This window comes from Vespula pensylvanica, chromosome 3 (genome assembly GCF_014466175.1).
Source record: "Vespula pensylvanica isolate Volc-1 chromosome 3, ASM1446617v1, whole genome shotgun sequence".
Lineage (NCBI taxonomy): Eukaryota > Metazoa > Arthropoda > Insecta > Hymenoptera > Vespidae > Vespula > Vespula pensylvanica.
This window is the reverse complement of record NC_057687.1, coordinates 5,138,685-5,158,555: the sequence shown is the minus strand read 5'-3', so window position 1 is coordinate 5,158,555 and position 19,871 is coordinate 5,138,685. Positions and strand designations below refer to the sequence as shown.

Below are 19,871 nucleotides of genomic sequence, written 5' to 3'. Positions count from 1 at the left end.
TTTCTTTTGAACTTTGTATTTCTTTCTACAATTAATCATACGAATTTTGATCCTAATGAGTCATGTGGTTTCGTTATATTTTCTCGTCATAATTAAATTGCAAATAATTAGAGAAGAAAAATATTAAAATATTCGTCGAATATGAGGAGGTTAAGAAGAAGAAAAAAAAATAAATAAATAAATTTGTATACAAATTTTTCTCATATAATTCTTTCGCAGCACGTAGGAAGATTACCACAAAAAGGTACGATGAAGTATCAACGTCGGCATTAATTAAGATATGTAGGTAAAAGCGGCCTCGTGAGGCAGCAGGTTCACGCGACGATATAATGCGTGAATAGAGGTTTATTTCCTTGACCCTGGAAGCCGATGTCGCATAAAGTAGAGCACGCTCGTCTCCGAGCGTTTTATGACTCGTTCCGTAATACGTTTTTGCGGCTAGGACCCCCCGCGCAATAACATGCAAATATAAGCCAGCCGTGGGGGGTCGGCACGATGCTATCTGCGAGCCTCCAGGAGCAACTCGGCATTTTGCACAATTTTATAAATGGCCCGACGGAGAAAATTATTGTGCCATTAAATCCGCGCCTACTACCGCGAATTTATTTATCGCGTCCTGTACCCCGATCGATGTTCTCGTGGGTTTCTCTTTCTCTCTCTCTCTCTCTCTTTTTCTTTCTCTTTTTCTCTCTTTTCGCTCGATTTCGAACGGTGAAGAAAGAAAAAAAGAAAAAGAAATGGGCCCTCGATATCTCGTCGACAGCAGATTGAAACAGAAGGACGTAAAAAGGCAATCTTTACTCGACCAGCTTGACTTTAACGTGCAAACTCGCTTAAAAAGTTATTACAAAGAAGCTACAACACGACTTCTCCACGTTCTATCTTTTTTCTTTCTTCTTTTTTTCTTTACATTACTACCACCTTCCTTTCCTTTTTTTTTTTTTTTTTCTTTTCTCGCACGCATCAGAAGGGATAGCGACGGAAAATGTAATTTACACTGGCTTATTACGTTACATAGAAGAAAGAAAAAAAGGGAAAGGTATGGTGAAATGATCGATAGGCAAATAAGCGTCGATGAACAAGTAGAAAAGAAAAAGAACGAGGGAGAGAGAAGGTAATAGAGCAAGTCCACGATGGGGACGTTCGTAGACGTTAATGTTAGCGTTAATTAAGCGGGTCGCGTTAACGGTAATTAGACGACGCACGGTGAGAGACGTCGTGTCGCGGCGCCGTTTAGATTTAGACGCCTGATTTCTGAACATGAAAGCACACCGCTGCTACCGTCACTGACACGCACCCTTTTAAGTTCCGCTCGTAGCCGCTTCGTGCACGCGCGCGTGCGTGCTCGCTCGCTCGCTCGCTCGCTCGCTCTTTCCACTTGGTTCCTTCCTTGACACGATTCTACACAACGAAATATTTCGTATACACATCCTTCGTGATTTAACAAGCACCGAAATAAGAAGAAGAGGTGGAGTATCGTTTGCGAGCGGATCGTGAGAACCGCAAAGCCCGCAAACAACCTGCGGATTTTTAACCGTAAACAAAAGAGCTTGTTTGTTCTTATCCAAAAATCGTTGTATCTCCGTTGAAAGCAATATGGTTATTTGTTTTTTTTTTTTCGTCATTGATTTTTATCTCCATTTCTCTCTTTTATTTTTTTTCCCTCTTCTGAACGTCAATCCCACCCGCATGACTTTCCTCGGAATTTTATCGTCGTAAATGATATCGAATTTGCATTCTCCTCTTGTACCCGACATACAATTCCATCTCGTCCGTTCTTCCTTCTTTTTATCGTTTTTCCTTTCTTTTTTTTTTTCCTCTTTTGTAGAGCGAGACCGGGAATTGTTACAAATATGATTTATTTGCAAAAACGCGCCTGAATTCATAGGTCCTTGCTGATGTGCATGTAGATACGTATATATGTATGTTGCATTGAGAGGGTTGTTCCATTGTTCCAATTTGATAGAATGCATTTTTTTCTAGGGAAGATAGTGGCGGACGATAGGACTGTTAGGTCGTATAAACTTTTATGCGTTTGATATAAAGAGAGAGGCAATCCATGAGAGAGAGAGAGAGAGAGAAAGAGAGAGAGAGAGAGAGAGAGAGAGAGAGAGAAATATATATATATATATATATATATATATATATATAGTAGAAATTGATTTTTAGATAAAGGTTGTTACTCCGAATGAAAATTTGTGATCACTTTCCAACAGCTTCAACCTTTATATATATATTAATTATCGATCGTTGGGGAGTGGAGTTTCGTAGGAAGTAAGGATCTTACATGAATCGAGGAATGAAATCGAGGAAAAAAAAGAGATTAAAGAAGCCGCGAGGCGTTAAAGAGCGTTCGTTGGTGAACGACGGAGGCTGGTGTGTGCCATAAACGGCTGCGAAAGGATACTGGACCGACGTTGCCCACGCGGAATCCCATTAATTGCATTTTATGCGAACGCGACAGGTGGAGCGGCTCGTTAGGGGCCCACGCTTGCTTCTCTCTCTCTCTCTCTCTCTCTCTCTCTTTCTTTCTTACTCCCTTTCTCTCTCCTTCTCTCTTTCTCTGTCTTCGTCGACCCGCCGACGTCGATGCGTCTACTAGATTATGAAAATAATTGCATGGCGTATACGACCGCGTAAAGATCCTTGAAAGAGATCGATACAACGACGACAACGACGACGAAGAAGAAAAAGAAGAAAAAGGAGAAGAAGAGAGAGAGAGAGAGAGAGAGAGAGAGAGAAAGGAGAAGGTAGGCGGATTACGTGAAAAGTCACTTTACTTTACATGGCGTTGAAAAAAGATATCTTCAATTTTTTAAAAGGTTGATACTACTGCCTACTCACCGTGACAAACGGAATTGCATATATTTGATATTATTATTGAAACAATAACATTTTATGTTTTACAAGATTCAAATTCGTTTTCCATTAAATACAATTTTATATCATGATCACATGAATTTATATGAAATTGTTAGAGGAATAATATAAATCGATTAAAAGTTTCAGGGATAGTTTTTTCCAATAGCCTGTATACTAATTGTATCTATTTTTATCTGATTCTTTTTTTCGCATGGTATTAACCCTCAGTCGATTACCCTACCTTGTCCATTATTATGTCTACGAACGCGCCTTATTCTCTCTCGACAGCTCGCCGACAATTCGTTCCGCAATTTTCACTGCGGTCGAAAGGCTACGAGTACACCGAGCAATTACAATCTTTTTTTGGCCCGCTTCTCGAGCAATTAAACGAAAAGCTTCGCGAGCCGGAAGTACGAGCACGTGCGGAGCGCGTTTACGTTCTCTCTCTTTCTTTCTCTCCCTCTCTCTTTTTCTCTTTCTCCGCGAAAACCTTTCTAGAATTTCTCGACGCGAAAGGACCACCTAGAAAACGGTCCAACCTAACACAATTTTTTCTTTTTTTTTATTTTTACTTCCCTTTTTTCCTTTCCATTCTCTTGGCCTCTACCATTCCACGTTTCGCTTCAATGTTCGTTGAATAACGTGCTATTACTATTACCATTATTATTACTATTATTACTTTCAGTATGACTTTTATTTTTATTATTATCGCTATTATAAAAGCGTCGGTCCAGCGAGAGCGTCGAATCGTTAGATATGAAATGGGAAAAAAAAAGAAAAATTAGTCGGAGTGCTTTGTGTCGGAACGTGTTGTGTGGCGAAAAAGCGGTTACGTGTGGAAAAACAAGCGTGACTTTCCATGGAGAGTCAACGTTCTCGTATTGCACTGTGCAAAAGGTCGACGAAGTATCGTCGTCGTCGTCATCGTCGTCGTCGTCGTAGTCGTCGTCGTCGTCGTCGTCATCGTCGTCGTCGTCGTCGTCGTAGTCGTCGGGTTGTTGAAAGGAGGCTCTTCCGTTGGCGCCGTTGACGAGCAAGAAAAACATTCGTCAACGATAGTTTTTCGTGTGGAAATTCGATCCGTCCCGTAGTCATAACGTGCCGTGGAAAATATTCGTATAAAAAAAAAAAGAAAAAAAAAAAGAACAAATATTTTTTAAGGAAAAATAGACAAGAGTGGTTTCGTTCTAGTTTTACGTATGTACGTATTCGTTTGCAGTGACACGTTACTGGGTGTTCTCGACGTTTCATTTTATCTTTTTTATCCTCTTCCTTTTTTTATTTTCTTTTTCTTTAATACACATGCCAAGTACGCATCCTATTTCTCTCGCGAATATACATAGATATAATATGTACATACATATATATCTAAGTATGCGTATTTCAGCTTATTACATGCTTTCATTAAGCCACCGTATCATAGCGGCATTCTCGAGAGACTAAACGCAGTACGTATGTATGTACATCGTTTTTGCATTCTTCAATGAATTTTTCTCTGGACGATCTCTCCTCGAGATAAATCATCGGCGAAAAGCGCGGCTTGTAGCTTGTCAATTTACAGCAACGGCGAACACGTTCGACATCAATAAAATCTTCTCGCTCGTCGCGGACGAGTCGGAGCAAGTCGCAATCGAGGCTATTCGTTCGAAAGGCTGTGGCTCGCGATCGTCAAGAGAAAGAGAGAAAGAGAGAGAGATAGAGAGATAGAGAGAGATAGAGGGAGGGAAAGAGAAAGAGAGAGAGAGAGAGAGAGAGAGAGAAGGATAGAGATAGAGGGACGAGTGCAACGCGTAGGAGGGATCGTATATTTCCTATTACCGTATTGCAACGTTGATATTTGCGCGAACGTTCCGCCGGTACTGGCACGAACTTCTACGCAGATCGTGCGTAACATTTATCCACGTCTGACCCCGGCACGAGAGTTCACGCGAGGTGTGCCATACTCTCTCTCGCTCACTCTCATTCTACGTATACCTACAGGCTCGTGTGTCGCATATTTTAGTCTACCCGTGGAACAGTAATAACTCTGGTAATAACTCTAACTCTGTATCGCACGAAAGAAGAGAGTAAGAGAGAGAGAGAGAGAGAGAGAGAGAGAGAGAGAGAGAGAGAGGAGTTAGCGAGGGAAAGAAAAAGAGACCGAAAGAATAGAAAGAGAAAAATATTAAGAGAAAATAACAGAATAAAAGGACATGGAAAAATGAGCTACGATAATTGTACCATTGAATATTACATACTACTACCCTAGCAAAGATATTTATGTATGACAAAATAAGAGATGGATAGTCTGTTAGATATGTTCCCGGATAAACAGTGTACATTCTTGGTAGCAAGAACATAACATCGTTTAACGTATTTACCAACTTGCGATGTAATTGCTAATTAGTCGCTTTTGAAACGTTTATCATCGTCTCCCAGAGAAACTCTCCGGCCACGCTAGTTATATTCTATTTCCCTGGAACGAACGAATGAACGAACACCTATAAGCGTTTCGTCATGTCGTTCGCCTTGATACTTTTATTTTCGCGAGCGGAACACGGATTCGAATCGCGCGATTTATCGATTCGACGCTCGACCGTAATTCTCCTTTTTTTTTCTCTTTTTTCTTTTTTCGTTTTATTTTTATTTTTAAACGACGATTCGTGGGAGAAACTCGGCGATGAATTTATCGCGTCGTGATCCTCGGAGAGTAAGAGAGAGAGAGAGAGAGAGAGAGAGAGAGAGAGAGAGAGAGAGAGAGAGAGAGAGAGAGAGAGGAGAAAAGAGAGGAAGAAGTGTGGGAGCATCGTTCTAAATCGAGTCGAGCACGTTCCCATTCGCGCTGATCGCACCGTTTTATCGAACTCTTCCTTTCTCTCTCTCTCTTTATTTCTTTTTTTCTTCTTTATCTTTCTTGAAAAAGAAAGAAAAGCTGCTATCAAGATCTACGAGAAATGTGATAAAAGTCAAACTCGTGTATATTATATATAGAGAGTTATAGTCGATAAAACGATAATCTACGTTACTAAGAGTATAGAGAAATAATAGATAATATCCTTTAGGATCGATTTAAGAAAGTTTTCTATATCGTTCACCAGAGTCGACCACGTTGAGCTCGTTAAGATCTCGCACATTTGTCTTTTGACGCCAGGAAACCGAAATTGTTTCGCCGGTTCACCGACGAGAATTTCCTCCTCGTGAGATAGAACGTAATTATTTCTTTTTTTTTTCTCTTCGAGTCGAAAAGAAAAAGCAAGTAGCACGGATCGTAATTAACAGCAACGATTCTCTTTTTCGATTTCTTCCGAATTCTTTCTCCTACGATTAATTATATCTCGATTAAATATATCTTATGTTAGAATAGGATACATCGAGCAATTGCACAATCGAAATGGTTATACTCGGAAAGTTATTTCGAAAGGAATACTATTTCTAGTATTTTTATTCGTACGTTCTCTCTCTCTCTCTCTCTCTCTCTCTCTCTCTCTCTCTCAACATTCTTTTTCTTTTCATTCTTAAAAGATTTTTATCTTGATCTATAAAATAGAACGCGATCTTAATCTTAGTTTCAAAATCAACTTGACTAGCTCGTTAACGTACGAAAGATAAGTTTCTTCATAGAATATCTCTCTGTGGTAAACAATTCAGGATCAAGACTCGCTGACAAGTCATCTTCGAGGAGGTAGTTAAAGCCGAGTTCTCAACGAATATTCGTCGGCGGAGAAGCTTGAATGTAGCGCAACAATGGATTTGACGCTTTAGGGAAGCACGGGAGAGGAGAGAGTAGAGCGTATAAACGGTTAGAGAACAAACCCTCGCGTCAATCCCCGTTAACGGACGTACATACGTTAAAATCGTCCGGTTGGGCACCGGCGGTCGCTATGGCTAACTCGCGAACACTAAAAGCGGAATGCGAATTACGCCGGTGGTCCACCGCACCACCGCAAGCGGACGATTGTTATTTCACTTTTCGAGCACGTCTAAGGAACATGACATTCGTTGTGAATGGAAACGTCGAGCTACACCACGAATTAAGAGCTTGTCTTTACTCTCTCTCACTTTCTCTCTCTCTCTCGCTCTCTCTCATATATAGGTTCTCCACTGCAGAAAGATAATATAGTCCATGACGCGTTGATAAGTTAAACGACAAAGAGAATTTCACGGTTTAACGCGTTTCTATCATAATATTTTCCCTTTAGAACATTATAAATTCTTAATTATGTTTCTTATCTACTTCTTTATATAATTATCTTTTAAATCTAGATTCATTTACAAATCGTTAATTTTTCTTGTACATGAGACTAAAGGTACAAAGTTTCTCTTTGTTTGTGTGCGCGTGCCTCCTCTCTTTATCCGACGAGTATCTCTTATACTCCTTGAAAGAGCAAAAAGTCACGAAGCGTCGTGTTAATGCATCGACGAGGCGAAAAACAAACGCGTTCCTCCCCCGTCTACCTATTACCCATTGTTTCTTATTCATGATTTAATCGGCACGCCTAGCCGCGTGAGCTTTAACACAACCAACAAACGCTACGTGTTCGCGCCTTGCGATCGGTTTAAATTCGATGGAAAGGGAAGATTTTTTTTTGATCCAAGGACGACGATATTACGTCTACTGCTAAAGGTTTTGCTCGTAGGTGAGAGCCATTTTTTTGCTACTTCTTTTATTTTCTTCTCTCTTACTCTGTTGGTAATATTTTTTATCGTTCGATCTTGAAAGCGAAGATTACAAGTAGCCGACGTAGCACAGCATAATTACCAGAGGACTATCGTATTTTTTTTTTCATCGGAATGTTCTCTCTCTCTCTCTCTCTCTCTCTTCTCTCTTTCTCTCTTCTCTTGGTTATTAACGTTTCTCAACGAACGATGGGTCGTTGTCGTCGTCAACGAAGAAGCTGGAGGTGGAGGAGGCGGCTATCTTCCTCGGGCCACCGATCTCCGTGTAATTTTTATTCGTACGAAAGAGTGACGGCGACGGGATAATATATCACTCGGTTGGGTCATCCTCCGGTATCGTCGATGTATTACCGCCGTAAATACTCGCACGAACGAGGGAGAATTCTACGCGAGCGGGCGATCGTTAATATTTGATTTTACTGGGTTGACGCGCTCGCTCGCTCTCTCGTTCGTTCGTTCGTTCGCTTACTCGCGAGCGAGCGGTATCCTGGATGAAGAATGACCAGAAAGCGTGGAGGAGCAAAAAAGAAGTTTCATCTGGAGGCGAGCCAGCCCAATAAATTCAGACGCGAGAGTTTCACAACGCCCCGTTTCTATTTCTTCTCCTTCTTATTCCACCTTCTTCTTCTTCTTCTTCTTCTTCTTCTTATTTTCCTCCTTCCAATACAATTCTCTTTTCTCACGTATTACGTGTGTAATTTACACACTACACTCCCAATATATTTTTAAGTGTCTTTGTTACATTATCTTGCTTCCTCAATGACGAACATCGAGAACGTAAGACCTGCGATAAAAATCGAACGTAAAAGACTCGATTCTTTTTATAAACTACGAAGAGAACCCTCGTCGACTTTTATTTCGACCCTTTTAACGATCCTCCCTTTCCTCACGAATCTCGTTTCACCGACGATAAGGATCGTCCGGCTCCGAGAAAGTTGCACGACCACCACAAGTCTTTCGATCAATTCAGACAACGATGACGACTAACGTATGATAAATAGCAGCCGTTAAATTTTAATGTACCTTACCGCCGTCGATTACGACGGCTTTTGAATTATGGCGCAAAGAGTTTTTCAAACGTGGTAGTGCTACCACCTTTACGACAAAAAAGTCAATGAATTTGTCTCTATTTAACGATAAAATGCGAAATGTCGATGCGTCGTCCCACTACAAAATGGACATCTAGCGTAACATCCCTTTCGTTTCTTTGCATCACGCTCTGTTCGGCTGGGAGGAACGAGCAATCGAAGTGGAAAGCCGTCGATACGTCAAATCGAGTCGATGCCTTTTCTCTTTTTCTCTTTTTATTCCTTCTTCGATTTACGATGTATCTCCAGACTGAGCATCATCGACGCTTCCACCGCCACAGAACTTCCTCCTCTTTCTTCTTTCTCTTTCTCTCTCTCTTTCTCTCTCTCTTTCTCTCTCTCTCTCTTTCTCTCTCTCTCTTTCTCTCTCTCTTTCTCTCTCTCTCTCTTTCTCTCTCCACTTCTCCACCTACCGTTAAACTCAATCAAGAGATTCCATTTACATTTCAGTGTCGACGTGCGTACGCTCCTTCAGAGAAGGTACTCTTTCTTATCTGACATGATATTTCCATTGCATTCTCTTGCTCTCTCTCTCTCTCTCTCTCTCTCTCTCTCTCTCTCTCTTTCTTTCTCTCTTTCCTCCACCTTCTGCTCCCTCACGACTAAACCAAGCCTTCGGCAATTTCAATGACATTACGCGATAACGGATAGACCAATAATACTGATGGATACTCGAAACGTGTAGCTACCGAAGACTGTTACGTACAAATGCTTCGACAAACGTTAGTCAAACTCGATATTAAATTCACTGTGCGGTTATATCGCTTTCTTCTTTGTGTTCCCTCTTTGTTCAAAAAGAAGAGAAAAAAAGAAAGAAAAAGAAAAAAGAAATAAACGTCGACGTCTTTTAATTTTGTTTTTCTTTCTTTCACTTTTGAAATCAAAGAATATATCGATTTTATTGTCAATATTTATGTATTGTAAAAATCATGTTTGGACAATACCCAAGAAGATTGATACGGATATTCATCTGGTTCTGACGTAATCTGCCCACTTCTGACAGAAGAGCCTGTACAAGAGAGATAGATAGAACGCTTGTCTGCAAACTTTGATTACATCTGCCTGCGGTCCTTTCCAAAAGCCACAACGCTTCAAATATAGACGCGTAGCAACACCTTATTCCTGGACAAGTCAGCGAGGCCTATCCCATCGAATATTCCTTGCAACTTTCCTCTCTCGCAAGTCCTCCTACCCATCCTCTCTATTCGAATCTCTTGAGCAACAGCAGCACCAGTACCAGTACCACAACCAGCAGTAACAGCAGTAGCACCAGCAACAGCAGCCGTCTCTTCGGGTAGACAGGCAGGCAGACCGTCCTACTAGATTTTCTACCTTCGCTTTCGTCTCCGCTTTCGCTCGTGAAAACCCATGGAAATGTATTTAGCGAACGTCCCGACGACGCGAAAAGTAATTTTGTTAGCCGCTACGTGAGCCGCTTGTCAAAAGTACCGGATGACGAGGAGGAAAACGACGATGTTCCTTCCTGCGTTGCTTCCGTCCTTTCTTCCTTCCTTCCTTCCTTCCTTCCTTCCTTCCTTCCTTCCTTCCTTCCTTCCTTCCTACCTTCTTTCCTTCTTTCGTTCCTTTCTTCGTTCCGTGCCAGTCTAAGCACGATTGGATTTCCGATGGACGTCATTATAGCCATTGATCGTGTCGACGCTAGAAACTAGAAAACGAATTGCTCACTATCCATCCTCGAACAGATTCAAGATAGCCCTCTGAAAAAGAACGATTTTTCTTTCCACGTTTCCACGTCTCTTTTCGTCTCCTTTCATCTCGTCCTCCTCGTGTTCCCTCTTTGAAACCACGAAGCGATCGTCGAGGCGGATTGCCGTGTCGAATTATTTAGTAGGCCAAGCAGCTAATAAAATACTACGGAATTTTCTCTCGTGACCTTCGTCACAAGATTACGATCGTTATGATGAAGTACCCGTTGTACCGAAATCCTAGGATAATATCGCATGTCAACCGTACATATATTTTCTTAGTTCTTATCTAGACAGAGTTCACTCATATTTTATAACTGTGATATAAAAATATAGCCTGATATACGCACTTATACTATGTACGTGGTAAAAGTGAAAGGATATTGATAGAGTATTGGAATATTTGTTACAAAAGTAATCGCGTTGTCTCGAAACGTGACATCATTTGGCATAAGATTTCCTATCGTTCCAGTTGTTATTACATTTCTGTCTTGAGTTCATTCGAACTCTGCTCATAACGCTTACTACGACGAACGTCGATCTTTCTCTTGAAGTTATTCCGCTTTAACTCTCGAGAGATATCGTAAATTCATTTATCTCCATCGACGTGAAACGATTATAAACGATCGATCGTTCCGTTTAAGAAGTAACTCCTTTCGATTTATCTACCGTACCGGTATATCGATCTTCGTACAGTCAAATACATTCTCTTTATATCATAACACCGTCAACGAATTTAATCGTTTCACCTTAGCAAGTATTTATACGTTATTTCTGTCTAATATCCACAGAAATGACGAGTAAGAACATTTCTGAACTTCCTTATACCATTAATGTAAAACTCATCTCTTTCTTTCTCTCTTACAAGACATAATTCATACCGCAAATATTTATATCTTCCTTATGATGTAATAAATTTTCATGAGGTAAGGTACTAGCATGTACTATCTCTCTCTCTCTCTCTCTCTCTCTCTCTCTCTCTCTCTCTCTCTCTCTCTCTCGTCTTCTCTTCGCAAGTCCTCCGTATTTCGTTAGCAGACTAATCATAGTTAATCCGTAACGTTTCTCTTAAAGCGTCATCTTCTGAGAGTTACGACCCGTTCCCATCTCGCTCTCCCTCTCTCCTTCTCTCTCTCTCTCTCTCTCTTCATCTCTCTTTTGAGGTCTCTCGAAAGGAGTTTCGATCCGGCTGGACGAGCAAAGGATCCATACCGGGATGTGCGATAACTCGAGCGATCACCATTATCATATTCCAAGAAGGTGCCGAGTTATTTTAATTGAGCGTAACACCAGTCAGAGATGGCGTGGGCCACCACCGCGAAAAGCCGCATTAGAGTTCGTGGAAGCACAAATCCGTCGTGCGAACGAAACAGAAGGGAGCTCCTTTTCTCTATCTCCTTCTTTCTCAATCTCTCTCAGTCGAGTTCCTGAAAGCTTCGCCGTAGGCACGATTCACGACAACGAAGATGACGACAGGAATGAAGAAATGGAAGAGGAGAAGGAGGAAGATGGCGTCGGAGAGACGCGGTAGACATCCTCGATGGACCACGATGTGCCTTCGTTAGCTCTCCTGCCAGCCGCGATCGTTTTACCTCGTCGAGAATTAATCGAATCGAGCGATAAAGTGGATTACGCGCTACGAAGAGAAGAGAGGAAGAGAGGGAGAGACTCAATGAACCTCGATTCTATAATGCGATCGGCGACGCTCGTTGCCCTGAGCTTCTTTAAGGTATAATAACTGATAATTAGATACTACGTCGCCCACCCTTCTGCATTCTTCTCTTTCTCTCTCTCTCTCTCTCTCTCTTTCTATCTCTCTCTTTTCATCTCTCTTTTCCTCTCCGTCTCTCTCTCTCTCTCTTGCGTTTTCGTTCTCTGCTCGACTACTATCAGGATTATATAGCAGGGCGTAATAATCCGTTCTCTGGGAAACCGAATATGGCCATTTGGATATTTATTGAACCGTTAATTTCATCACGGTTGCCTCTTTCGTCGATCGCTTCGTTGATTTTCTCTTGGAAGCGAGCCGATCGAGAGGTTTCATGTCATTTTAAATATTATAGTATTTAAAATTTTTTCCTTCGTTTTTCTTCAAAGGGAACGATGTACCCTTTATCATTTTCCTTTTGTATATATTTTTTATGAAAATCACATTTTCTCAAATTATGCGAAACATAATTTGTTTATGGACTCACGTATTCGATGATTGATTCGTCATTGAATTCGGCATAATGTTCATCATAAATGAGCGATTTGCGTGAAAGCGTGCCAATTGGAAATGCATATTAATTGTAGACCAATCTACCCCATTACTGTCCTTATTCGATACATAAACCCATATCGATGATCAGCTATGGATTTCATTCTATTTCGAAACTCGGAATATTCGAGGTAAAGCCGTTCGATAAATTGATAATTTTGGCTTAATGTCGAATTAAAATGTATAACAGATTTATATCTTATCTTATGAAAGAAAAATGAAAATTTTTCCATTGAGATATATTCGTTGGATTGAGAACGAAAGAAAGAAGAAAAGTAAGAAAGAAAGAATGAAAGAAAGAAAGATGAGTTTTTGCTTTATTAGTAGAGAAGAACGGAGATGAGGGGGACGAAAACGAGGGAATAATTTTCGCTACTCGTCGTCCTCGTCGTAGTCTCGTCGGGAGTCAGGACGGAAGGAAAAATCCTCGCCGATGTAGAAAAGCTCTTGGGGTAGATAGGCCGACCTCGTTACTCGCTCTTACCGTCGGCCTTTTTGTCAGGTAAAAAGTTTCACTGCAAGAGGACCGACCGGCTGGTTGGAGGTGGTGGAGGTGGTGGTGTTGGTGATGCTGAAGTTGGGAGGGGGTTGGAAAAGGAACCAATTTAATAAGGCCTTAATAACTTCTGAGAGAGCAGACGGCTGGTGTACAGCTGTGTTTGACGGCTACTCCTCTCGTCTTTCTCCTCCTTTTCCTTTTCTCTTTCTTTCTCTTCAACTCTCCCTCTGCTTCTTTCTTCTCTTCCTCATTTCTTCTGCTTCTTTAGCTTCCTCTTCCTTTTTTTTAGATGGCGAGGAGGCAACGAGTAAATTCGCGCTTACCGAGCAACAGAGTACCGTGTAACCCTTTGTCATACCTTTCTTTTTTTATGGACCTTTCTTTTTCTTTTATTTATTAAAAGACACTCGTAAATTATATGATTTTTCTTTTATTCCGGGGATCATTCGAGAAAGATCGTCAAGGTTCTGTCGAAGAAACATTCCCAGTTCGATGGCCCCTATCATCTTTGATCCCATACCATTACCAATCCGAACCCATATAGAAATTCTTGGGATAGACCGCAACGTTGTTGACCTTGTCGTAAAAAAAAGAAAACTCTATCGCCCGTATATGGGTATCTATTGACCCATATAAATTCTCTGAACTTAATATAGCGATATTCATTGGGATAGGTCGGTTTTATCTTTCGCCAAATTAAAGGAAAACTGATCTGATTATTTCAATTCGATATTTTCACAACGTACATTTAATAAAAATTAAAATAATTTCAAGAATAGATTTTAATCCTTTCCTTTCTATCTTTTTTTTTTTTGTTTCAGAGATCTTCAAGGGAATAATATCTCGGTTATATTTAAGACGGACTTTGAGGACATGGCGACGCTTCACGTACTGTAAGTAACACCTTCATATAGGCGTCTTTACATTATCACTGCGATGAAGTTTTAAAGGCGAGAGGAGAGTGTGAAAAAAAATAGAGAAGAGAGAAAGAGGGAGGGAAGTTAAGTCGGCTCACCTCTCGCCACGAAACCGCAGTACTATGAATATTCAGTGTCGAGAACTTCCTCGAGCATGTATTACGGAGTTTGCTAACGACCGCGATGATGGCAATGCATTTGTGCGGCTTCATAAATGGGAGTTAGGGGGAAGGGGTGCGAATTACTTGCATAACGTCTATCCTCTTCCGTGAGTGTCTTTCAAAAAATACGATCCGATTATACATACATACACATATATATATATATATATATATATATATATATAAAAGAGGAAAATTTACTAAAAAAATAAGAACTTCATTTTCGCAGGAATATTATTTAACATTCTAAAAATTATATATCATGGAAAATGGCATGACTTGATGTTCGTTTAAGTTTCATTCTTTCACGATTTTTCTTCCTCGTCGACAGGCTATTATCGAACAATCAGATCCATACTATCCAAAGAGGGGCGTTTCAAGATCTGGTCGGTGTGGAGAAACTGCGCCTCAATAACAATCAAATTCGTCATCTCCCGGATCTCCTCTTCAGCAACATGATGAACTTAAAACGGCTGTAAGTACCATCGTATAAATTTTACTATCATCCTACTTCGATTAACCTTTCGAGAAGATGGAATCTTTACTATGCTATCAAGCTTTTTCTCATATTTTCTTTTATCGTACCTCGCAGGTATATGAGAAAGAGTTTGTTACTTAACGTCTCGATAAGTAAAGAGAAAAATATTAAAAGTTATTTCATATTTTACTTTTTAATTATCTTATGAATAATAATTATACGACGACTATGATAATTCGGAAAGGCAGACTTCTACGTTCACAAAAATAAAAGAAGAATCAAAGAACAGAGAATATAGAAAAAAAGAAAAGAAAAGGAAAAATGGAGACTTTTGACAGGACGGACGAAAAACCGTAGACGGGTGAGCGACGAAGAGGAGAAGGGGAAAACGAAGTAAGCTTTTTCGAAAAAGCTTCTCCCATGAGAGAACTTTCGCCAAACACAAGGAACAAAGGAGCCAGCGTGGAAAAAAAAATCTCAGGAGAATAATTATTATACGCGAGATCGTACTCTCTCTCTCTCTCTCTCTCTCTCTCTCTCTCTCTCTCCTTCCTTTTCTTTCACTTTTTACGTTTTCTTTTTTTTCTATTTTTTTTTCTTTTATTATTACGGTCTCGTTTTATAATCCATACCGCTTTTGTCAAGCATGCTCGACTCTGCTAACGCGCAGACTCGACGCGTAAACTTTACAGACGATCCACGGCCTACATTCTTTCGCACGTTGCAAAAGCTCGAACGAGTCGGAACTTGCAAGCTCTCTTCCGATCGAATTGCATATAGCATAGACAGTACGTGTATACGTATGCGACTCGTGACTTTTTCCCCTTTTCCATGTTTAATTCCTTAAAGCCGATCTCTCGTTCGACGACTTTAATTCATTCGTACTTTGAATCTTTCTAGTTTCCATACGCTATCATTTATTTCTCAACTTCTCATCTTCACTTTCTTTTAATTTGACATATTCATTAACGATGAATTCATCGATTCGTTACGAAGAAACAAGATAATAAAAAAGATATTTCTTGAAGGATAAAAATAATCATTGCAACAGTTGAACAGAAACACAGGAAACACGAAACACGTTGCTTAGTAATTAATTAATAATCCAATTTTTAATTGGAACGCGAATAAAGTTTGAAGTAAATAAGATTTTAAAAGAAATGGTTGTTTCATTTTTAAAGATACATTATTGTCATCGTCTCTCGTTATAGCAAACACGTACCTACTAGGAAATACATTTCATTCATATTTCAAAGGAGCTCGTTAATCAGGTAACACGTGGAGTTTCCTTGTTATCAGAATTAACACGCAATGTAGACGGTGATATTAATGAAATCCTTGGAGTTTCGAACTCGGCTTCTGGTCGAGCGACTACTCTAAGGAAAATAAAATAAAATAAGATCATTCAGAGATGCTTGGATGCGGCCTGCCGACTTCTTACATTTCTTCTTTTTCTTTTTCACTCAGCGGAGCGTAAGTCAGAAGGCAGGAAGCTCGTACAACACGTGGGCCGCGTTTCTCCTATCTAAACGCGAGAGAAACGAGCGCGGAAGAAAAAATACCGATCTTCCGATTACACCGATGTAGTCTCCTTTACATTCTCTGTCTCTCTCTCTCTCTCTCTCTCTCTCTCTCTCTCTCTCTATCTATCTCTTTCTCTCTGTCTCTTATTTCCTTCTCTCTCATCCAGGTGCTTTTCCTTCGTAAACGTTCACGGCCGCATACTTCTCGAACCTGAATCTTAATCGATCTCCGCTACTGACCGTTCTCGAGCTAGAAAGAAAAAGAAGAGCGAGAGCGAGAGAGAGAGAGAGAGAGAGAGAGAGAGAGAGAGAGAGAGAAAGAGAAACACGCACACATGAAAGAAAGATACGAAGCGGTCAGCCGAAGAGGATCGAGCCTTTATCGAGATCGTTTCCGTAGGCACTGCTCGAATCCTTCGAGCTGCCACTCGAGAAGTCGAAAAAGCACACGAGTTTGTGGCTCCTTTTCTCGTTAGACAAGGATAGAGAGCATCAAGGGAACGGCACGAGCTAGTAGGTAGAGAGGAGAAAAGAAAGAAGAAGAAGAAGAAGAAGAAGAAGAAGAAGAAGAAGAAGAAGAAGAAGTAGAAGAAGAAGAAGAAGGAGATGAAGGAGCGGTGAAAAAAGAAGAACGTTGGACATGGAAGTAAGAGTGAGGAAGAGAGGCGAGGGAAGGTGAAGGTGGTGGTCCATCTATCATCTCGCAAAGTGGCCAAGACGGACGGGTCTCGAAACTTACCGTCTCGGCCTCTTCCTTCTTCTTCTTCTTCTCCTCCTCCTCCTTCTTTCTCTTCTTCTTTTCTTTCTCTCTTTCTTTTTCTTCCTCGAACGAACTCCACAGTTTCCGACGATAAGACCGGATCAGGCACCTTACAAAAGAACGTATCACGTTGCGACCTTACGGCGAGTTCTCACGGCCGTACAGGACGGCCCCGATAATCTCTCATCTGCCGGTGGATAAGCAGCTAAAGTCGATGGTACACATCTATCTCCCTTCTAACTCCCTTCTCGAATACGATCGAATACGAACGAAAATCTTACTCGTAATTTCGAGACTTTCCCTCGTCGATCGACTATAACTTTGAGATTAAGATTTCCTGAGATTGACCTTGACATCTCTCAGTTCGTATTTCTCTTCTTTTTTTGTCGACGGACAAACCCTTGAGAAATCGGAAGATATTCGAACAAGGATTTTCTATCTTAATCGTTAGGTTCGTATTTAATTTGACGGGATGAATCGAAGATAAGTTTAGCGAATTTAAGAAAAGAGAGCGTGGGTCGTAAGCCGAGGGACGAAACGTATGATTAACTCATCGCGTGGCAAACGGAGAAAGGTATTCAAAGATGGTAAAGGAGACCAAGAGTACTCGGAAAGTACTCGGTAATAAATGGTTTGACACAATGGGAAGGGCTATGGACGCGCCTCCAACGATTAGTATCACTCGCTCTTGTTGTTGCTTCAAACGGAACGATGGAAGGAGGAGGGAGGACCAATGGAATATACAAGCTCGTATTTACGAGGTAATAACATTTCCTTCCTTTATTCAAGTTTCATTCGAAGGGATAATCTACGGGATTATTTCAAAAGATTTGCGAAAAATTCAAACCAGGCTACTTGTATATCAAAATTAACTTTCGAATGTTTCGAACGAAAACAAATCATTCTAAAGTAATTTCATTAAGTGAAATTAATTAAATAGAAGAAAAGAAATACTTTCATCAATTGCAAAATCCTCGTTCTCGTAACTTATATTTGATAATTTGAAGTATCTTGATATATAAAGAAAAGGAAAAAAATCTCTTTTACGCGCTCACTTTCGTTCAAATTTTTTATCTCAGTTTTGATTTATAGAATATGACTGTGACCTTTGAGAAAAGCTTGTATAATAACAGTCGTGATATTCGTCAATTCGCTCCGCGAAGTCTTCTCTTTATATCATTTCATTTAAAAACGGAGGGGACGAAAATTCGAGGACGTTTCGACGAGATTGAGAAAGAGAGAGATGAAAAGAGAGAGAGAAAAAGAGAGAAAGAGAGCGAGAGAGAAGCTTTTTCTTTTTACGAGCATCGGGAGATCGCGTCACTCTTGTTATCTACAAACACGACGCGCGTTTCGTCCCAATGCGTAGCCGACACTCCGGCGTGTAAGTTCAGCGTCAAACGAGCCGCGATATTTCACGTTCGTCGAACGTCGCCGATAAGAGCTGTCCTTCGCGCTTAATGCTCTCGATATCGTATCGTAGGACGTTTCTCAAATTTTTCTGCCACCCGTGAAGCCAGCATATCCACCGTGTCACTCTCTAATACATCTCTCTCTCTCTCTCTCTCTCTCTCTCTCTCTCTCTCTCTCTCTCTCTCTCTCTCTCATTTTCACGTGACTACGCAAGGGCCAGTCTCTTCAACTTTTCCAACGTCCAAGAGATTTTTCGTCTCATCCTTTTTTGTTTCCCGTTCTTTCTATTTTCTTCTATTTCTCTTCGATAACGAGAAGCCAAGCGTGTATTTCTCTTTGCCCATTCCGTCTTTCCATTGCTCTGTGCTTTCTACGCCGTTGAATTCTCGAAGCTCTTCGTTTATTCTCCTAAGGCAAGGAGAGCAAAGTTAGAAAGTCTAAATATCGAAGTACGCACGACTGGAACTTCTCATTTTCTTGCTTTTCTCTCTTTCATTTCGAACGTCTCGAAAGGAAGGATCGATTCCATGAAAAGAGCCGAGCGAGGAAAAGAGAGGAAGAGGAAGAAAGAAAATAGTGCAGTTCTGGATGAGGATGAGGTGAGGTGGTGGGAAGAACAGGGGGAGGAAAGCTTAAAGGAGAAACAAGCGTCGCGTTCAGAATCCGGATCTCGCATTTCGCGTCCTCTTCGAGAGATTCGTTTTATCCCGTGCTTATCGCCCTAGTCCAGTGAGTACCAATGGAGGTGGCAAAGGCTGTGGGAGCAGCCAGTTTGGCAGAAGCATTCGGAATTGAAGTTACCGAGGGAAAGAGAGAGAAAGACCGAGTCTCGTGCTCGCCTTTCGCTAGAGAAGAGATGGTCCAGAAGGTCCTTTGTGAGTGGTAAACGGTAGAGGCGCGGCCACGTCGAAATTCGGTAATTGCTTTCTGGATTGGCTCGCGAGTGAGCTGGGAGTTCAATCTCCCAGACTCACCTTATGTTCGCGTTGTCCAGCTCATAACATTCTTCTCTCTCTCTCTCTCTCTCTTTCTCTTACGTTCTCTTCCTTTCTCTCTTTCTCTCTCTATTCTATCTCGAACGTCGCTCTTCATCTTTTCTCTCTCTCTCTCTCTCTCTCCTTCTCTGAGCCACTCTCGTGGTTTGTGGCGAGCATAATTACAGATTGCGAGTTCCCCGAGCCAATGGATGGTCAATGCTGAACCGTGCTCCAAGACCCCTAACCTATCATCACAAATGTCTGCTTAACTCGTGCCTCGAGAAGAGATTCCGAAGCTCTCTCTCTCTCTCTCTCTCTCCTTCTTTCTCTCTCTCTCTCTCTCTCTCTCTCTTTCTCTCTCTCTTTTTCTTTCTCTCCCAGGAGAGAGTTGGTTCAACAGCATCTGAAACTCGCCTGAAGATATTCGATTCCGCGATGAGCTTTAAAAAAAAATCTTCTTCCCTGCTCGTTCTGTTAAACGAGCTCTTCGCGCTCCTCTTACCGAATGATTCATCTTGTTCTTGGTGAAAGTTAGGGAGATTAATCTCTCTTGCAAGTTCGGTTAGCGTCA

General features: G+C 41.1%; 1 protein-coding gene across 2 annotated transcripts in view; it reads left to right on the top strand.

The window, feature by feature from the left end:
* The window catches only part of LOC122628143 (protein slit), a 310,009-nt gene that overhangs the window by 272,841 nt on the left and 17,297 nt on the right, over positions 1-19,871 (top strand). For both annotated transcript variants that reach the window (XM_043810067.1, XM_043810066.1), the window contains exons 2-3: positions 13,893-13,964; positions 14,481-14,624. In XM_043810067.1, coding sequence (XP_043666002.1) covers positions 13,893-13,964; positions 14,481-14,624 — 216 coding nt within the window. The remainder of the gene's footprint in view (positions 1-13,892; positions 13,965-14,480; positions 14,625-19,871) is intronic.